This window comes from Lynx rufus, unplaced genomic scaffold (genome assembly GCF_022079265.1).
Source record: "Lynx rufus isolate CCGP_SWC_20201006 ecotype Redwood Valley unplaced genomic scaffold, mLynRuf1.p SCAF_2, whole genome shotgun sequence".
NCBI lineage: Eukaryota > Metazoa > Chordata > Mammalia > Carnivora > Felidae > Lynx > Lynx rufus.
Window position 1 is genome coordinate 28655238 of NW_025814834.1, and position 15276 is coordinate 28670513.

Genomic DNA, 15276 nt, shown 5'->3' on the forward strand with positions numbered 1-15276 from the left:
TACTAAATACTAAATCAGTTTTCATTTTCATCTATCAATTATACAAACTTTTGATGAGATTTACCTAGTATATTTTCATCTCCCTGGCTCTCAGTTATTGTATGCTAATAATAGGTGTTACAATGTTATATTTATTTTAACAAATAAGTGCAACAACTACTGAAACTCTAGAAGACACCTGAATAGTTTAGAGAATTCTATTTACAGGGTCTAAAAGTATATAGATGTGAGTTTTTAGGTGACAAATTTATATTGTTTGCAGTTTAAAAAAATAAAAAAACTATGAATACATTTCCAAACTTCTTTCCAAATGGTCTCTCCACGGCACGACTTTCTTTCAAAAACGTCACTTTATCCCAGGATAGTTGAAAGGGATTTCTTTTTTTCAAAAATATATTAGGTAATATATCCCTTGCAAATCCTTGCTTACCATCACCGAAAAGATGAGAAACTCTGGAACATTTGTCTCATAAAAAACAAACCAGCAACTCATCCTTATGCTAGATAACTCTTAAGTACTTTGCTGCATGAGAGCCACTGAATCCCTGTGTTGCACAAAAGGTTATTATTGTTCCCATCATATTATAAAGTATTGTGAAGATTTTATCACGTTTCATCTAACCACTCTCCCTCTTGCTCTATTGGAGCACATCTTTTTACTATTCCTTGATATGTAAAACGTATTCTTACTCCTAAGCCTTCAGACTTGCTTTTACTATTTGCATGGGTTAGCATTCTGCACTGGCTTCTGGTTTCTGTTCACTGTGTTCCCTGACCACCCTACATAAAAGAGAACACCCTTCCCTCCACATTATCTATCCCTTTCCCCTGCTTCAATCATCTTCCCAGCACTTATCCTCACCTGACATATTTTATTTTCTCATTGTCTCTCTTCGCTCAAATGTGATCTTCATGAGAATAGAGAAGTATTATTTGTTCACTGCTGTCTTTCATAGCACCTAGAACAGTGACTGGCACATAGCATGTGATCAATAAAAATTCAGTGAAGGAATGAATTTAATAATTTAAGGTAACATAATCCATAAATCCTGACATGTTTAAGCTGCACTGTATTAAAAATGCATTCAAAATTAACAAAGGAAAAGTGAAGATGCCACTGTTAACTTCTATCCATTTGCATAAATCCCATTATTTTGGGGGGATTCTGACATAATCTGTGAGACATGATAATATATATAAGGATAAAGGTAGGGCACTAATGTCAAGTCATAAATGAAACAGGAGTACAGCATAACTTCTAATATTTTTAGACTAAAAAATATAAAGAGATGCTAATATCTAACTCTCACATCAAGAGAAATGTGTCTTGTAGATTTTGAAAAGGCTGTTCTACACTACTCGTATTTTCCCATCTAGAAGTTTGAGGGACCATTTCTCTCCTTGTTTGAACATCTCTTCTGATGTACACTACTTCCTAATTACTAATATACTAATCACAGCTAACCAGCTAAAATGGCCATTAAAGTCTAATATATTCTCCCTGGTTATTTTCCTTTAAAGAAAAAAAATAAAATAAAAAATTTAAAGAAGTAAAAAAAAAAAAAGTTTGTGTCTCTCTATTCATAGAATTCAGGCTTTCAATTATAAGCATAGCCCACCTCAACGGAAAAATGTGCTCTTGAAAAGATGAATAAGTATTTCTATAAAGTTAACAGCCATACAACCCTCAGATCCAAATTATTACTGTCACAAAGATTAAAATTAAAAAATATAATCAATAATTAAATATCACATATTATGACCAAAAATTATAATTTTAACAAATTTGGTAATTTTGGTGTATTCTTTATAACACACCAAACTCTTATTACAAGTGAAAAAGAGAAAGTGATGAATCTCTGTCTTCTGACTAGCAGGTCAGGTTCTTTCTACTGTTATCAAGAAGAAAACATGAGTGGGGAATTAATAATGGCGAAGTATAGAAAATAGTAAGGTAGCATTCAATGAAATAAAAACTGAGACAAAAGATAGGAGACTACTGTTCAGTAGTGCGATTCCACAGAAATACCAAATACTTCGATTGTCACTGGGACAACACTGTCTCCATCTTGTTAACAAGTTCGGTCCCCAGTGTCTTTCATTATGGAAATTCATATACCTTGATTTTTTTTTAAGTTTATTTATTTATTTTGAGAGAGAGTGAGAGAGCACGTGAGAGTGGGGGAAGGGGCAGAGAGAGGGAGTGAGATCATCCTAAACAGGCTCTGCACTGTCAGCGTGAGCCTGATGCAGGGCTCAATCTTACCAACTGTGAGATCATGACCTGAGCCGAAATTAAGAGTCAGATGCTTAACCGACTGAGCCACCCAGGCGCCCCTACTTTGATGTTTTCACATGAAAACATTTTTTCCCCCCATATAAGTGTCCAAGCAAACCAAAAGCACCAGAACAGAATGAAGTAGACGTAGGGAACAGTGGCTAAATGACTCAATAGTATAATATGGCTGACTGGATCTAGTATGTCCTTTGAGGACATTAACAGAACGCTTCCAGAGCAGAGGAGGCACTTCTCCCTCTACAAATATCAATCAGTCTGGCTACCATACTCAAGGAAAACACAACAGCTCTCCTCCACAGGAAGATAGCAAGGATGGTCAGGAGCAATCAGAGATATACCATATAATAAATGGCTGAAGGAAAACAGACATTTGTTTAGTCTGGGCATTTTTGTAAAGTAGGAAGGGTGTGGGAGATAAGGGAGAGGGAGTGGTCCAACAGAAAAGGAATTAAATTTGCTTAACTAGTTTCTGAGGATGGAACTGGGACCACTAAATAGAAGTTTTAGAAAGCTATATTCTGGTTCACTACAGGAAGAACAGTTTAGCAATGACCCCTATTTATAAACTGTTTAACTCAGGAGACACAGCTTCCTTTCTCAAAGTAATGCTGGACTACCATTTGGAGGAGAGAAGAAAGGATACATAGGAAATTAAGCAACACACTAAGGGCTGCGCAGGTTAACAAGTTTGGCCTAGACCTAGAAGATCTCTAAAATCTTTATGCAAACCTTAAACTGCATGTTTATAGAAGGAAAAAGACATAAAGAATAATTTCTCACCTTCCTTTCTAAAAATAGTTCTCTCCAAATCTAGGACCTAGGACTCACCTGAGTTCCGGAGAAAAGTCTTTTTAAGTCCTTACAGGAAGACTGTGAAGCAAAAAATATGAAATGGGAGGCTGGGGTTATGGCCTACTTGAATGAACGTTCAAGTCTTTTTTTTTTTCTTTCAATAAGCTCACTGCAAAGATGTATACTGCTCTAGGTTCCAGTTCAGCAGTCACCTGCGGAGCTCTAGGTGCCTTTATTCCCCATGGATTCAATCCAAAGGAACAAGGTCTCCAAAGAATTAGGTAACGTGCATAGTGTAATCCCTGACCCTTAAGGTGATCTTTCTGAATATGTAATTATTTCAAAGTTATATACTCCAACTTACATGCCTAGACATAGCTGGTTTTACAATGCTTTAAATGATCTCAAAATTCAGGTAATAGCTTAGGTAAGGTTATTAATTTTGACAAGGGTTTTTTCCAATGGCACGTTTAGAAAATAATTACTAAGTTATTATTTTTGTATCTTAATTTTCCTGAACTAAGGTATATCAGGTTAGTCTTTCCCAAACATTTCCACTTTATCCCACGTAGTTAATGATTTCCCCAATCAATTCTTTTTCCTCCATATCTTAAGAAAAAGTCTTTTAATTAGGTCTGTTCTTGTGTATATATATATGTTCCTATACGTAAAGTGACTATACAGACGCAGCATATTCCTTACTGTAAAATGAAATAAACTCTGAACTAGATATGTATCTATTTTCATAACTACTGAAAGGAGAGAGATATGGCTATAAACGACAGTTACGAAAGTAGATGCAGAACTTTTTATACACATACCTGAACTGTCTGGACTTGTGGAGACTGAATAACTGATGGCTGGGCCGCCTGAATAACGCCATGGACTTGAACTGTCTGCCCATTGGGCAGCTGTACTAAAGTTACGGTGGGAGCAGATGATGTTGCATGAGCTGCTGGCATAGATACCTATGGTGTTGAACATGGAAAAAAATTACCATCACAGATAACCTCCTTCGAGGTAGTCATGCTCAATATGCACCAATTTTTTAGCAGGAAAAAGATGACCTTTTTGCTAGATAAGTATTTCACTGGTGTGAAAGAAACTAATGATTAAATTTAATATTCTTAAAAAAAAAAAAAAAAAAGGACCATAAATGCCCCCTCCCTTTCAAATCCTTCCAAATGACAAAAAACCAAAAAACTATTTTAATGCAGTATCAAAATTTGTAACACAGACTTCCTCTGAATACTAAATACACTTTAATTGTATGGTGCTTTACATTTTACATTTTCCTACCTGCTTTCATGTCCAGTTTCTCCTTTTGCTCTTCGAAGAAATCAAGACTGGGTAATAAGGATTATCTCCATTTTAGAGACAAAAACATCAAGTGCTCAAGAGATTAAGTAACTTACCCAAGGTCAAGAGATATGCTAGCTTTGAAGAAATATAGAAGTCTTCAGAATATTGTGTGTTAAATAAGCCATATTCTCAAATATACCTGCTCTCAAACTTAGGCAAAACTTCTCTAAGTCTAGAACAAATATACATCTTAAAATATACAGCATAGTTTTCTCTAACTACAAGCATGCCTTTCATTAGTGAGAAAGTATGAATACGTATTATAAACTCAAAGTTCCCACTTCCCCAAATCAAACTGGTATGATACTTGGTATTTTAAGGATTTATTTTCCTCTTGAAGGAATAAAAGCAGAATTGAGGGAATATAAGAGATACTAATTTTCTCCTGAGGCACAAAGGCAATTTTAATGAGTCAATATCCAGGTTCAAAGGGCTCTTATGTCATATGTGTCTATTAGATGGTATTTACTGTTTCTATGTTTGAATACATTCAGGGATTCATTATTTTTTGTTCATTCACTAAACAGTTATTGGGGACCCAGGTGCCAAGGGTGGTGTCAGAACTGAAACTACAAACATGAAGAAAATAACTGGGGCTACATGTGTGAAGGCATCAGGAAAAGAACATAAATAAGTATAATCCAGTGAAATAATAAGGCTTGCCAAAAGAAAAATGAACACACTGAGGAGAGCTACCCACTGGCACCTAAGAGGAGGGGAGGCAAGGATGTGAATTTGAAACAAAGAATATACATTAGGTATATTATGACTCCCTGGGACAGGGACAGACTTTCAGGGAGAGAGGGATGGAAAGCAGTCAGTACTACTAGACTGACCACCTAAGTGTGTTACTTTATGAATGTCGGAACCGGGAAGAGAGAACACCGTAACAAAGGAAGGTTGGGGCTAGATGAGCTAGTCATGAAAAGCCACCTATGTGTCACCTTAAAGAACGTGCATTTTTTCCTGAGACTGGGAAAGACACTGAAGAATTTTTGAACTCTGGAGTATCATGGTGAGGTTTGCATTTTAGATAGATCACTTTAGTGGCAGTATGAAAGATGTTCATTTCAGAGAAAGAAAAAAGTGGAGGTGAGGGGATTGAGAAAGATTATACAGTAGTTAAGGTGAGATGATAAAGCCAGAAGTAAAGCACTAGTGGTAGGGAGGGGGAATGAGAGAAGTGATTTAATGAAAATTCAGGAGGCAGACTAGAAAGGGCTTTATGAATGATTGGTTGAAGGAGGTGAGAGAGGAAATCAAGGATGACCCACATAATTCATGTTTCGGTAAAAATTGGTAAACTATGCCATCAACTCAAACAGAGAACACAAGAAGTAAGCTTTGGGGTGACTGGGGTGGTTGGGGGCGGGGCAAAGGGGGATGGTGGAATTGATCTGATATCCAAGAAAGTAGAGATTAAAACCATTAAGCACCCATGTTTGGACAGTTAGGAAGTCCCTCCTCATTAATCATTTTCTCTCTGACTGACATAAATCTTATCTAGTTTTACGTGGTCCTCAAAATGTGGTCCATGGACTGCCTCCATTAGCATTACACAGGATGCCTCTTTACACAGTCAGAATCTCAGTGGACCCAAGGACACTTTCCCCTGCACTTAAGTTTGAGAATCACAGCTTAAGTTACTCAGAATATCTCCTCTTAGTTCCATACAAAAGCTCTTCTGATATTTGAAGCAATTATTATATCTTCTCTATTTTATAGAATAAACGTAGCAAGCTAACTCAATGAATAATCCCTATTCTACCCTGATCATTCTATATACTGGCTCCTCTCATCACAAGTTTACAAACAGTACAGATAGACAAAGTAAGATAAAAATCACTTCTGTTCCTACCATCCACAGCTAATCGCTGTTAATATTTTTTGCTGTAGATATATAGTTGTTTTTATAACATACTATCATGGAATCTATTTTATTTTTTGAATCCATTATAAATATCTTTCCATACCAGTAATAATTTTCTTTAGTGGTTATAATGGCTGCACAATAAAATCACACACTTTGTTTAATAAATTCATTATTAGATATATAGGTTTTCAAATTTGCCTATTACAAAAAGATTCAATGATCATCCTTTTACTTCTTTAGTTAAATCCATAAAAATTTACATTCTCATAGTCAAAACCAAGATTATTTTTTTTCCTTTCCACTTTAAAAAATCTCTGTTAAATTCTCAAAGTAAAATGAGGCCTCTCATTATTGTTTTAGATTGACTTTCTTCCTTTACTAGTTGGGCTGAAATTTTTTCTGTTCCTTGACCACTATAATCATGGATTTGACAATTTTTATTATATTCTGATATTAAATATGACAATAAAAAATACTGGGTATTAGACTTATGAAAGGAAACTATGACAAAAATGTGAAACGTATGTGTTAAGGACATGGATGAGCAAATGAAAAAAACTCTGTAATTAAGAATAAAAAAACCAAAAACTATACAAATGGGAAGAGAAAGAAAACTAGCTTTCCTAAAGCTCAAACATCATGTCATTCTGTTCTAGGTCAATCCTAGAGGACTGCCTGATGAGGATGACAAATCAAACATATGCATGTAATTTTGCTCCTTCCTAATCTCCAATTAAACTTCATAAAACTGACTCTTTTTACAGGCATAATCACATGAGCAAAGAATGAGAAAGGAGGCAACAGGAAGAGTTTTGGAGGCTGGAAAGATGGATGAATGGTACTAAAAAAGGCCAACTCATGAGGTAGATGCAGGGAAAGCCAGATTTGCACCACAAAATCCTTCAGAGGTTCAGGATCTAAGTAAGTCACCCTGGAAGGTGGAGTAAAGGGAGAGCTGAAAATAAGGAAGGCTGGTTGAAGGCTCTTTGAGAAGCAATTGGATCCCCTCTCCATAACTCCCTGTGGAAGAATAATTAATCTACCCCATGCTGACAGAAAAATGGAGATTTAATTTCCGGATAGGGGAAATTACACCAGACACTGCTGAAGGTGGGGTAACTAACTTTCAGTCTTCTTCTCTCACTTAGCTCCCAGGCCTTTACCCTGTAAGCAAGAGATTAGTAAAGCTTTCCCTGAGGAACTTAACCAACCACAAGGGGCTTGAATAAAGACTTGAAAGATACTGACATTGGGAAGGCCATAATCACCCTACACTGAAAGCTCACAACTTACAGGCATCAGGCCCCAAACATATCCAGAACTTCTGGTACAGTTTTGCGGTCCCCTACTTTAAACCTGAGCAGACAAGCACAAATTATAAAACATCTGAGGAAAGCTTCTTCTAACATTAAAGATGGAGAGACCAAAACAAATTGAAGGGCAAAAATCTATACAGAGAAAAATCTATATGGGGAGAAGAAAAATTAAAACCTAATTAATATTCTCAGAAATGAACGAAAATATTTCCTTTGTGAAACATAAACAGGATGCTATTAAAACACAAAAGGACAACAACAACAAAACACAAAAGGACTATTCAGAGAACAAAAGGAACTGTTGGAAACATGACAGCAGAAATAAAAAATTCAACAAATGGGTTGGAACACGAAGCTGAAGAAATCTCCCAGAAAACAAAGCAAAAAGACAAAGAGAAAGAGGATGGAAAAGAGAGTTAGAGAAACAATCCTATAGTGTAGCATCTAGATCACAAGGATCCTAGAGAAAAAAAATCTTCAACCAAATAATTTACACTGCTCAGAATCGAAGACATGAGTTCCACTATAAAAGGGAACATTGAATATATATATATATATATATAGCACAATGGATGAAAACTATTTAAGCCAAGGTCCTAATAATGAAATGGTGAAGCACTGTGAAGAGATACCAGAGAGAGAAAAAAAGTGGTTCAGTCCTTTCAAACAGCAACACTGCTTGGTGATTGTGGATCAATGCCTTCAAACTTTGAAAGAAAAAGGATTTACCAAGACTTCTTTACCCAAACTTGCTTAAGAAACCACTAGAAAACGTGCTTTACTATGTCAAGAACACAAACTCGATTAAGAGAAAGACAGTAAGGGGAAAGGAATTTCCAAGAATGCATTATATAGCAGACTCAAAGGACAACCAGATCAGACACAATAGTGCCACCCAAGAGACAGATAAGTGGAAGGTTTTCATCACCAAGATCCCTGCTGGCACTGTACCTTCTTTTTACCAGGCCAAATGGTTGGATAAATCCAGACTCTCACCTCTGCATGTTTGCCTTGACCACGTTTTGACGAAGCCCTGGATTTTCCCCCTATGTTTCTGCACCTGCCTCATCCAAGTATTTACTTCACCCCCAGATATATTCTGCTTTGCCTTAACTCCTGAGGGGTGGAGGTGGGCCCTAGTAATCAGGAGAAAACAGACAGCAGCCCACTCCTTGTGACTCTGTCCTGCTGGAGCTCCAGTATTTGGCCCACACTTTGGCTCAGTGTAGTAGCCCCCCCTTAGTCTGTGGTTAGCCTCCTATTCTCCAAGACCCATTCAAACTCAGGGACTCCCCTAGGAAGGCTTTTCAGTTCTTCAGGACGCTGAAGTTCAACATCCCAGAGCCTCTGCTAGGATTATATTCTCCTGGGAGCCTTTATCAGAAAGAGACAGTATCACACTCTTTTATCTAGCAGGTTTATGTCTTATATTAACTACCTTTCTCACTTATATGCAAATAATGGTTAATATTATTTAAAATACTTGAGGAAAAATACACCAGAACAAAAAATAAGGATGAGAGAATATGACTTTAGAGATAGAATGTTTAGGACAAAGACAAAGTTAAAGAATCGTGAATTATATTTAAAGGATACAGGAAACAAAAACCATTATCATCCTTGAAATTTACTTGTGTGTCAGTTTGTTTATCCTATTTTTTAGTTTAAGCACATGGAAAACTTAACCTCTCAGATTATCTATATTCTCATGCCTCAGAATAAATCTGTGATATGAAAAAAAAACAAAAAACAAAAAAACAAAACGAAATAGTTAACATTACCAGGTTTTCTTCCTTGGTTTAAGAGAGACAATCTACCCATTATTAAAATGTCATTATTCTGAATCAGGTCACTACAAACAGATAACTAGTGTTTAAAAATACGGTTTTCTGTTATGTTACTAAATTAATTATATCATTTCTAAAATTAGGCTAATAATACTAAGTAAACAGGAACTTTGATACCCTAAGAACCTCTGCTCGTTCTATGCTTATCTCTATAATAAGAACTAAATCTTCCTGTCTGAAACATACTCCTCTTAGAAGAGACATAACTTGGAATCTCTCCATGTATTTTATACCTGGGCTAATGTGGCAATCTGTGGCTGGGCTTGAACTGTCATTTGTTGGTTTTCAGCTTCTGTTACAGCCGCATCTCCACTCTGCTGGTTCTCTGCTCCAGATTCCATGGTCATTTAGTTACCTACAATAACATGGAAGAGTGTTACAAGCACTACAGTGCTTTGTGCTTTTGTGACTTTAAAGGCAAATTTCAGGTTATGAATAGGTATATGTACTGGTTACATTAGCAAATGCACTCAAATCTAGTTCAAAAAAAAATAGTAACCTAGCTGAAATACTGTCAAACTCATCCAAATCTGCTGAGCTGTATAAGTTTTAGTTCCTTCAAAAAGGAAAAAAAAACAACCACCTGTCTTTTCACTTGTCACTTCTTCCTAACGGGACAGTATTCCATCTAGAAAGAAGAAGGGATTCCTCCCTTCCATGAATCTCCTCTATGAACAAGGGGAGGAGCATACCAGTAAAACTGTAATTTTTTCAAATTGTACTAATTAGGTATGGAAAGAAGGTAGAGAGTAGAAGTGAGCTGATGACAGGGTCTATGAGATGTATCGGCTTCATGGTACCTCCTATAAGGGTATTCCCTCCTATTATAGGGAAGAAGCAGAAAATTATATGCTACTTCCACAGGAAATGTTGGGACAAAATCAGCCCAACTTGTGGGGTATCGAGATAGAAAGGTGGGATAAACATCCACAGAGCCAAATTAGAGGCCGCAGACACTGCAAGTATTAGTGTTCTGACTCCTCACCCTATGTATAGTGTGCCACACTACACATGTACACATACAGGAAACAAAACTGAGTAAGTTAATGAAGGCTGCTCTTTTTTACTTTGGGACCCTACTTTGCTGGTATATTTGCTGGGTAATCTGGCACGGACTGGCAGCATAGGTAAGCAGAGAACAATCCCTAGCAGCAGCTACATGCTGAGGAAAGATTTCTGACAACAGAAATAAATTTCTGGTAATAACTGTGTCTAAAGGATTCACAATCAAAGAGATTACTTCTTACTTGTGTACCACTGTTATCATTTAGTGCCTGGCATATTACCTGTCAAAAATGAATTTACTAAAAATAATGACTACCTACTGTGATTCCATAAATAACACAAAAGCCCCAATGCTTTTCCAGAATTTATTATATTTATTTTATAACTCTGAAATTGATAGATCATCAGAACTGTGACTGATCCTTATGTGATTATTACATGCCATCGTAATGTATAATATACGAATACATTTTGCCATCATTCAGAGTTCTAGAAAAAGTCTTACAAGTGACAGTTAAAAAAAAGGAAGTAAAAATATCTCTGTGGAAATGAGTATAAATAATATAGAAATATAGAATTCACAAAGGAGATTACAAATGAAAAGATCAACAGACTTAACTGCATAGTTATTTAAAACATTCATATGACAAAAGACACTAAGACAAGTGCATAGGGAGAAAACATCTGCATATATAATTGACACAGTAACATCTAGAATACAGAGAAACTACTAGTCAACAAGAAACTCCTTCATTATTGACTAGTTCACAAAAATACATGCTCAAGAATATTCACTGTAGTGTTTTTTGTAACACTGAAAAACTGGAAACAAGTATCCATTATCAGAAGGACCATTAAAGAAATTACAACAATGAAAAAGGAGTCTGTACTATAACGACAGATAAAGCTTTCCAAGGCTGAGTGGAAGCGCAAGTCACAGAACACACCGTAAAGGAGAATTCCACTTATGTAAAAAAACAAGTCACGCTGTTGTAAAACACGCCATATGTAGGCATCGAACAAGTATGGGAAGTTACATACTAAACTGTAAGCGGCAGCTCTGGACAGAGGAAGATGTAGTGGAACTGGATAGGATGACGACTTTCACCTTGTACTTTTTACATAGTTTAGTATTTTGTTTTCTTCCCATCAGCATCACTTCAGAATTACTTGTACAATTTAAAAGATTTTAATTCCAGAAGTCATGAACAACATTTTGAAAACTATGAACCAAAAAACCATATTTCAATCATGATTTTGAGATACCTGTTGAAAAAAAATTTTTAATCTCAGATATTTTTATATGAATTTACTATTTTTATTAAATCTTGCCTCAATTGCTTACCCCATATTTCTAAACAGCAGAAATACTATTCTTAAAAATTATCAAGTAACTTTACGATCACTTGTGATAACTGAGTTATATACTTACAGTCTGTGCTCTTTTAAACTAAAAAATTTAAGAAAGACATTAACAACAAGGCAACATCAACAACAAAATGGTTTTTGTACCCTAAATGTTGTCCATACTTTTGGTCAGCAAGAAAATAGCATGTGAAAACCACCTAATCGCAATAACATGCAAGTGAATCCATTTGAGGACAAGACTGAACTGAGTCAAGCTAAGTATGGGCAGAAATCCATAAACTTTTCTCCGTCTTCTCCCCCATGTCATCATTTTAATGCGAATAAAGATAAATATAACTTTATCATCATACCTCCTTTGTAGACAGAGTATACACCAACCATTTTTAAAAAACTTTATTCCAGGCCACATTTTTTTTTTAAACCGGTGCTGTCATCTATATAGTTTCAATCCCCCATTAGAATAAAAGCAATCTAAGGTACGGATCATGTATCTTTTTCCCCCCACTATACAACATCAGGACTACTTAATTTTTTTCTGACATTTGAGTATAGAACATCTTTATAACTTTTTGTTGCAGAAAAGAAAATATAATAAACAAAACCACTAGTTAACATCAATGATTATAGCTACAAGAACACATTCAAAATAAGAATGGGACTTTCATCCTTCTTCCCTCCCCAACTAGGTAATATTCTTAAAAAACAAAAACAAAAGTGTAATGTTTTCAACAGGTAGGATTCTCTCATCTAAACTGCCACTGTTTTATTTTCATTTCTTTCATCCAGAAAGACTACCAATCTTTTTCAGATATGGGGACAGCCTTCTTAATGTTTATAACTCTTAGCTTAAGTAGGTATCAACATCTCAAGCAACAGCACAAATACTGTCTTTCATCAGAAAATTCTCAACGTGCTCTTCTCAAAGTGTAGGTGAGAATTGTTTAAGTAATAACAATTTGTTTCGGATTAGAAACTCACTGACTGAACTGAATCAGACACTATTTTACCATCAAGGTACTGAAATAGCAGTCTCTCAACTAGACTAAACTAACACTTGAAGTTGGTGCATTCTTTCTGGACTCTGAAAACTTTTGCTCTCTTTTGTTGGTATCTTCAGGTGGAGAGAGAAGAGATGTTACAGTATCATATGTACAATCTTCAATTTTGCTAACATCCCAGGAGCAGTCTAGCCAGAAGTGCAGTAGGCAGACACAGGATCAATGACTACAGCCAATATGTGGGTGTCCAAAGTCGTTTGAAGAAAGGAGATTCTTAATTCATTACACAAATGAATGCTTTTCAGGAATACAAAAATTAAGAACGACTGAATACTGCTATGAAATAAGTAAAAGATTAGGTACATATAAGCTCAGAGAGAATGTTGTATAAATACTGGACCTGGAACATCAGTAACAGAATAGATCTCAGATATCACTGAAAATGTAGTATCAGCTTGACAGTCTGGGGGTTCTTCTTCCAATACTTTCACAATTATAAAACTCTGGGTTACTGATATTTAAAATTTGGAGATTTTCCTGATTTTTCCCTAAAAATTAATATAATCCTTTGCAAACCCTAAGTTTATAACAAATTTCAAAACAGTATCATGCCTAAAAGAATCAAAAATATTTAAGCCAATTCACAAGGATACATACCATTTTGCTATAATGTCTTCTAGAGTTCTGCCTCTCATTATGAAAAATAAAAAGTGAAGTGGTTCTTTGCATTATTCACCCAATGTTCAGAGAAATAAACAATGCGGCTGTGAGTAGTGGGGAAAGGGAGCCTAACACTTGGTGGGAAGCTGGATCTGTCACCAAGCAGTCACTGGAAAAATTAAACTTTTTGATTTTCAGTTTCCTCATCTATGAAAACAAGGAAGATGAATTAAAGAGTTCTTTCAATTTTAAATGCTCTGGCCCTGAGAAATGACACAAGATACATGTACACACACGTAATTATGCAGGCCACTTAATATAAATGAAGTATTTCCTTTTACTATATAATAATATTTACACAGTAAAAGAAGACAGATTCACTAGGAATAGGTCACCTAGCCTGCCTCTTGATCTTGGATTAGTACAGAGCTATTACCACTTACTGATTTATAAAATCATGAGAATGCAATACAACTTGAGATAATTAGCAGTACTTAAAAAAAAAAAAAAAAAATGCTACAAGACCAGACTACTAGTCAACAAAGATTCTCTTTCAATGTTGGACAGCGTCTCTTTTATCATTACATTGCTCTGGTCACATTTATTGTTAGTTATCAACTAAATAGTTATTAAATAGTTTTATAGTCCCCTTTCTTAATTCTCAAAGAGGATAAAGAAGTTTTTCCTTTCCATCTTAGAAAGCTTCAAGAAATTTATCTAAGATGGTATCACTTTGTACCCTTTACATGGTAAAGACAGTAGATACTGAAAACTTCACAATGTAGTTTAGAAAAACATCCCAGTAAAGCGTCAAATGAGTGCTTCCATGACATTTAAAGGAAAAGAAAATGTTCTGCAATAGTCAAGAGAGTGGGGGAACTCCAAAGCAGCACTGAGGATGGACACAGAATTCAAAAATGTGGGGAAGGAGGGTAACTTTTCTGGTAAGAAAAATGGTATGAGCCAAGGCTGACATTATAGTATGCTTTTAGAGAAATGAGTGAATCAGTGGCTGGGGTCAGATTCTGTACAGAAGCAAGGAGAGAAGACAAATGATAACAGAATAGTCACTCTAAAGCTATCAGCAATCACCTACTAGGACAAAATGAGAATTGAGAATGATGTCTCTTTAAAGTTACTGGGTTTAGAATTTCTATATTGCAGTGAATTTCACTTCTACTCTATATAGCAATATATCCTGAGAGAATTCACCACAAGTAACTAAATAAAACCAACAACATCTCCAATTTTCACAACTTACATTATATACGTTATACTTTTATTAGGATATCAGACCTGAACACTTACATGCCAGGCACTGTGAAATCACTCGGGAAAAAGAAATACACAAATTTTTAAAAACACTTTCCTTTTGTGGAACTTACATTCTAGTGTGTGGGAGCAGGGAGAGAAGGTAAGTAAAATGTATAATAAATCAGATGGTGAGAGGTAGTGTATAAAAAATAAAGCTGAGAAGGATGTTGCAGGGATTTCCAAGATTCTAAAAGCTGACCAGTGAAAACGTCATTAATAAAGCAGCATTTAATTCACTCAGATTAGCTAGACCCAGTATATCATGTATACATTAGTGGTAATTTTTTAAATCAAATTGTCTGAACTTGTCAGGAATTATCTTCTAAATAACTGTCATAGGAATCAATATTATGGGAATTACCTGAAACTGAAATTTGGTAATAAATGAGTTTTAATGAAAATAAATAAATTAATTAATTCACGTACTTAGCACCTCTACAGA

General features: G+C 35.5%; 1 protein-coding gene across 5 annotated transcripts in view; it reads right to left on the reverse strand.

Annotated features, from left to right (window-relative positions):
* Window positions 1-15276, reverse strand: part of CREB1 (cAMP responsive element binding protein 1) — a 60516-nt gene that overhangs the window by 33538 nt on the left and 11702 nt on the right. For 3 of the 5 annotated variants that reach the window (XR_006963070.1, XR_006963069.1, XM_047085946.1), the window contains exons 2-4: window positions 9723-9844; window positions 3913-4059; window positions 3128-3169 (exon numbers count right to left, since the gene is read on the reverse strand). Coding sequence is in view for 3 of the 5 variants with exons in the window: in XM_047085946.1 (XP_046941902.1) it covers window positions 3128-3169; window positions 3913-4059; window positions 9723-9836 (303 nt within the window). In the remaining 2 variants the exon portion in view is untranslated. Of the gene's footprint in view, window positions 1-3127; window positions 3170-3912; window positions 4060-9722; window positions 9845-11535; window positions 12874-15276 lie in introns of those variants that run through there. The other 2 variants (XM_047085947.1, XM_047085948.1) reach the window with 2 other exon arrangements.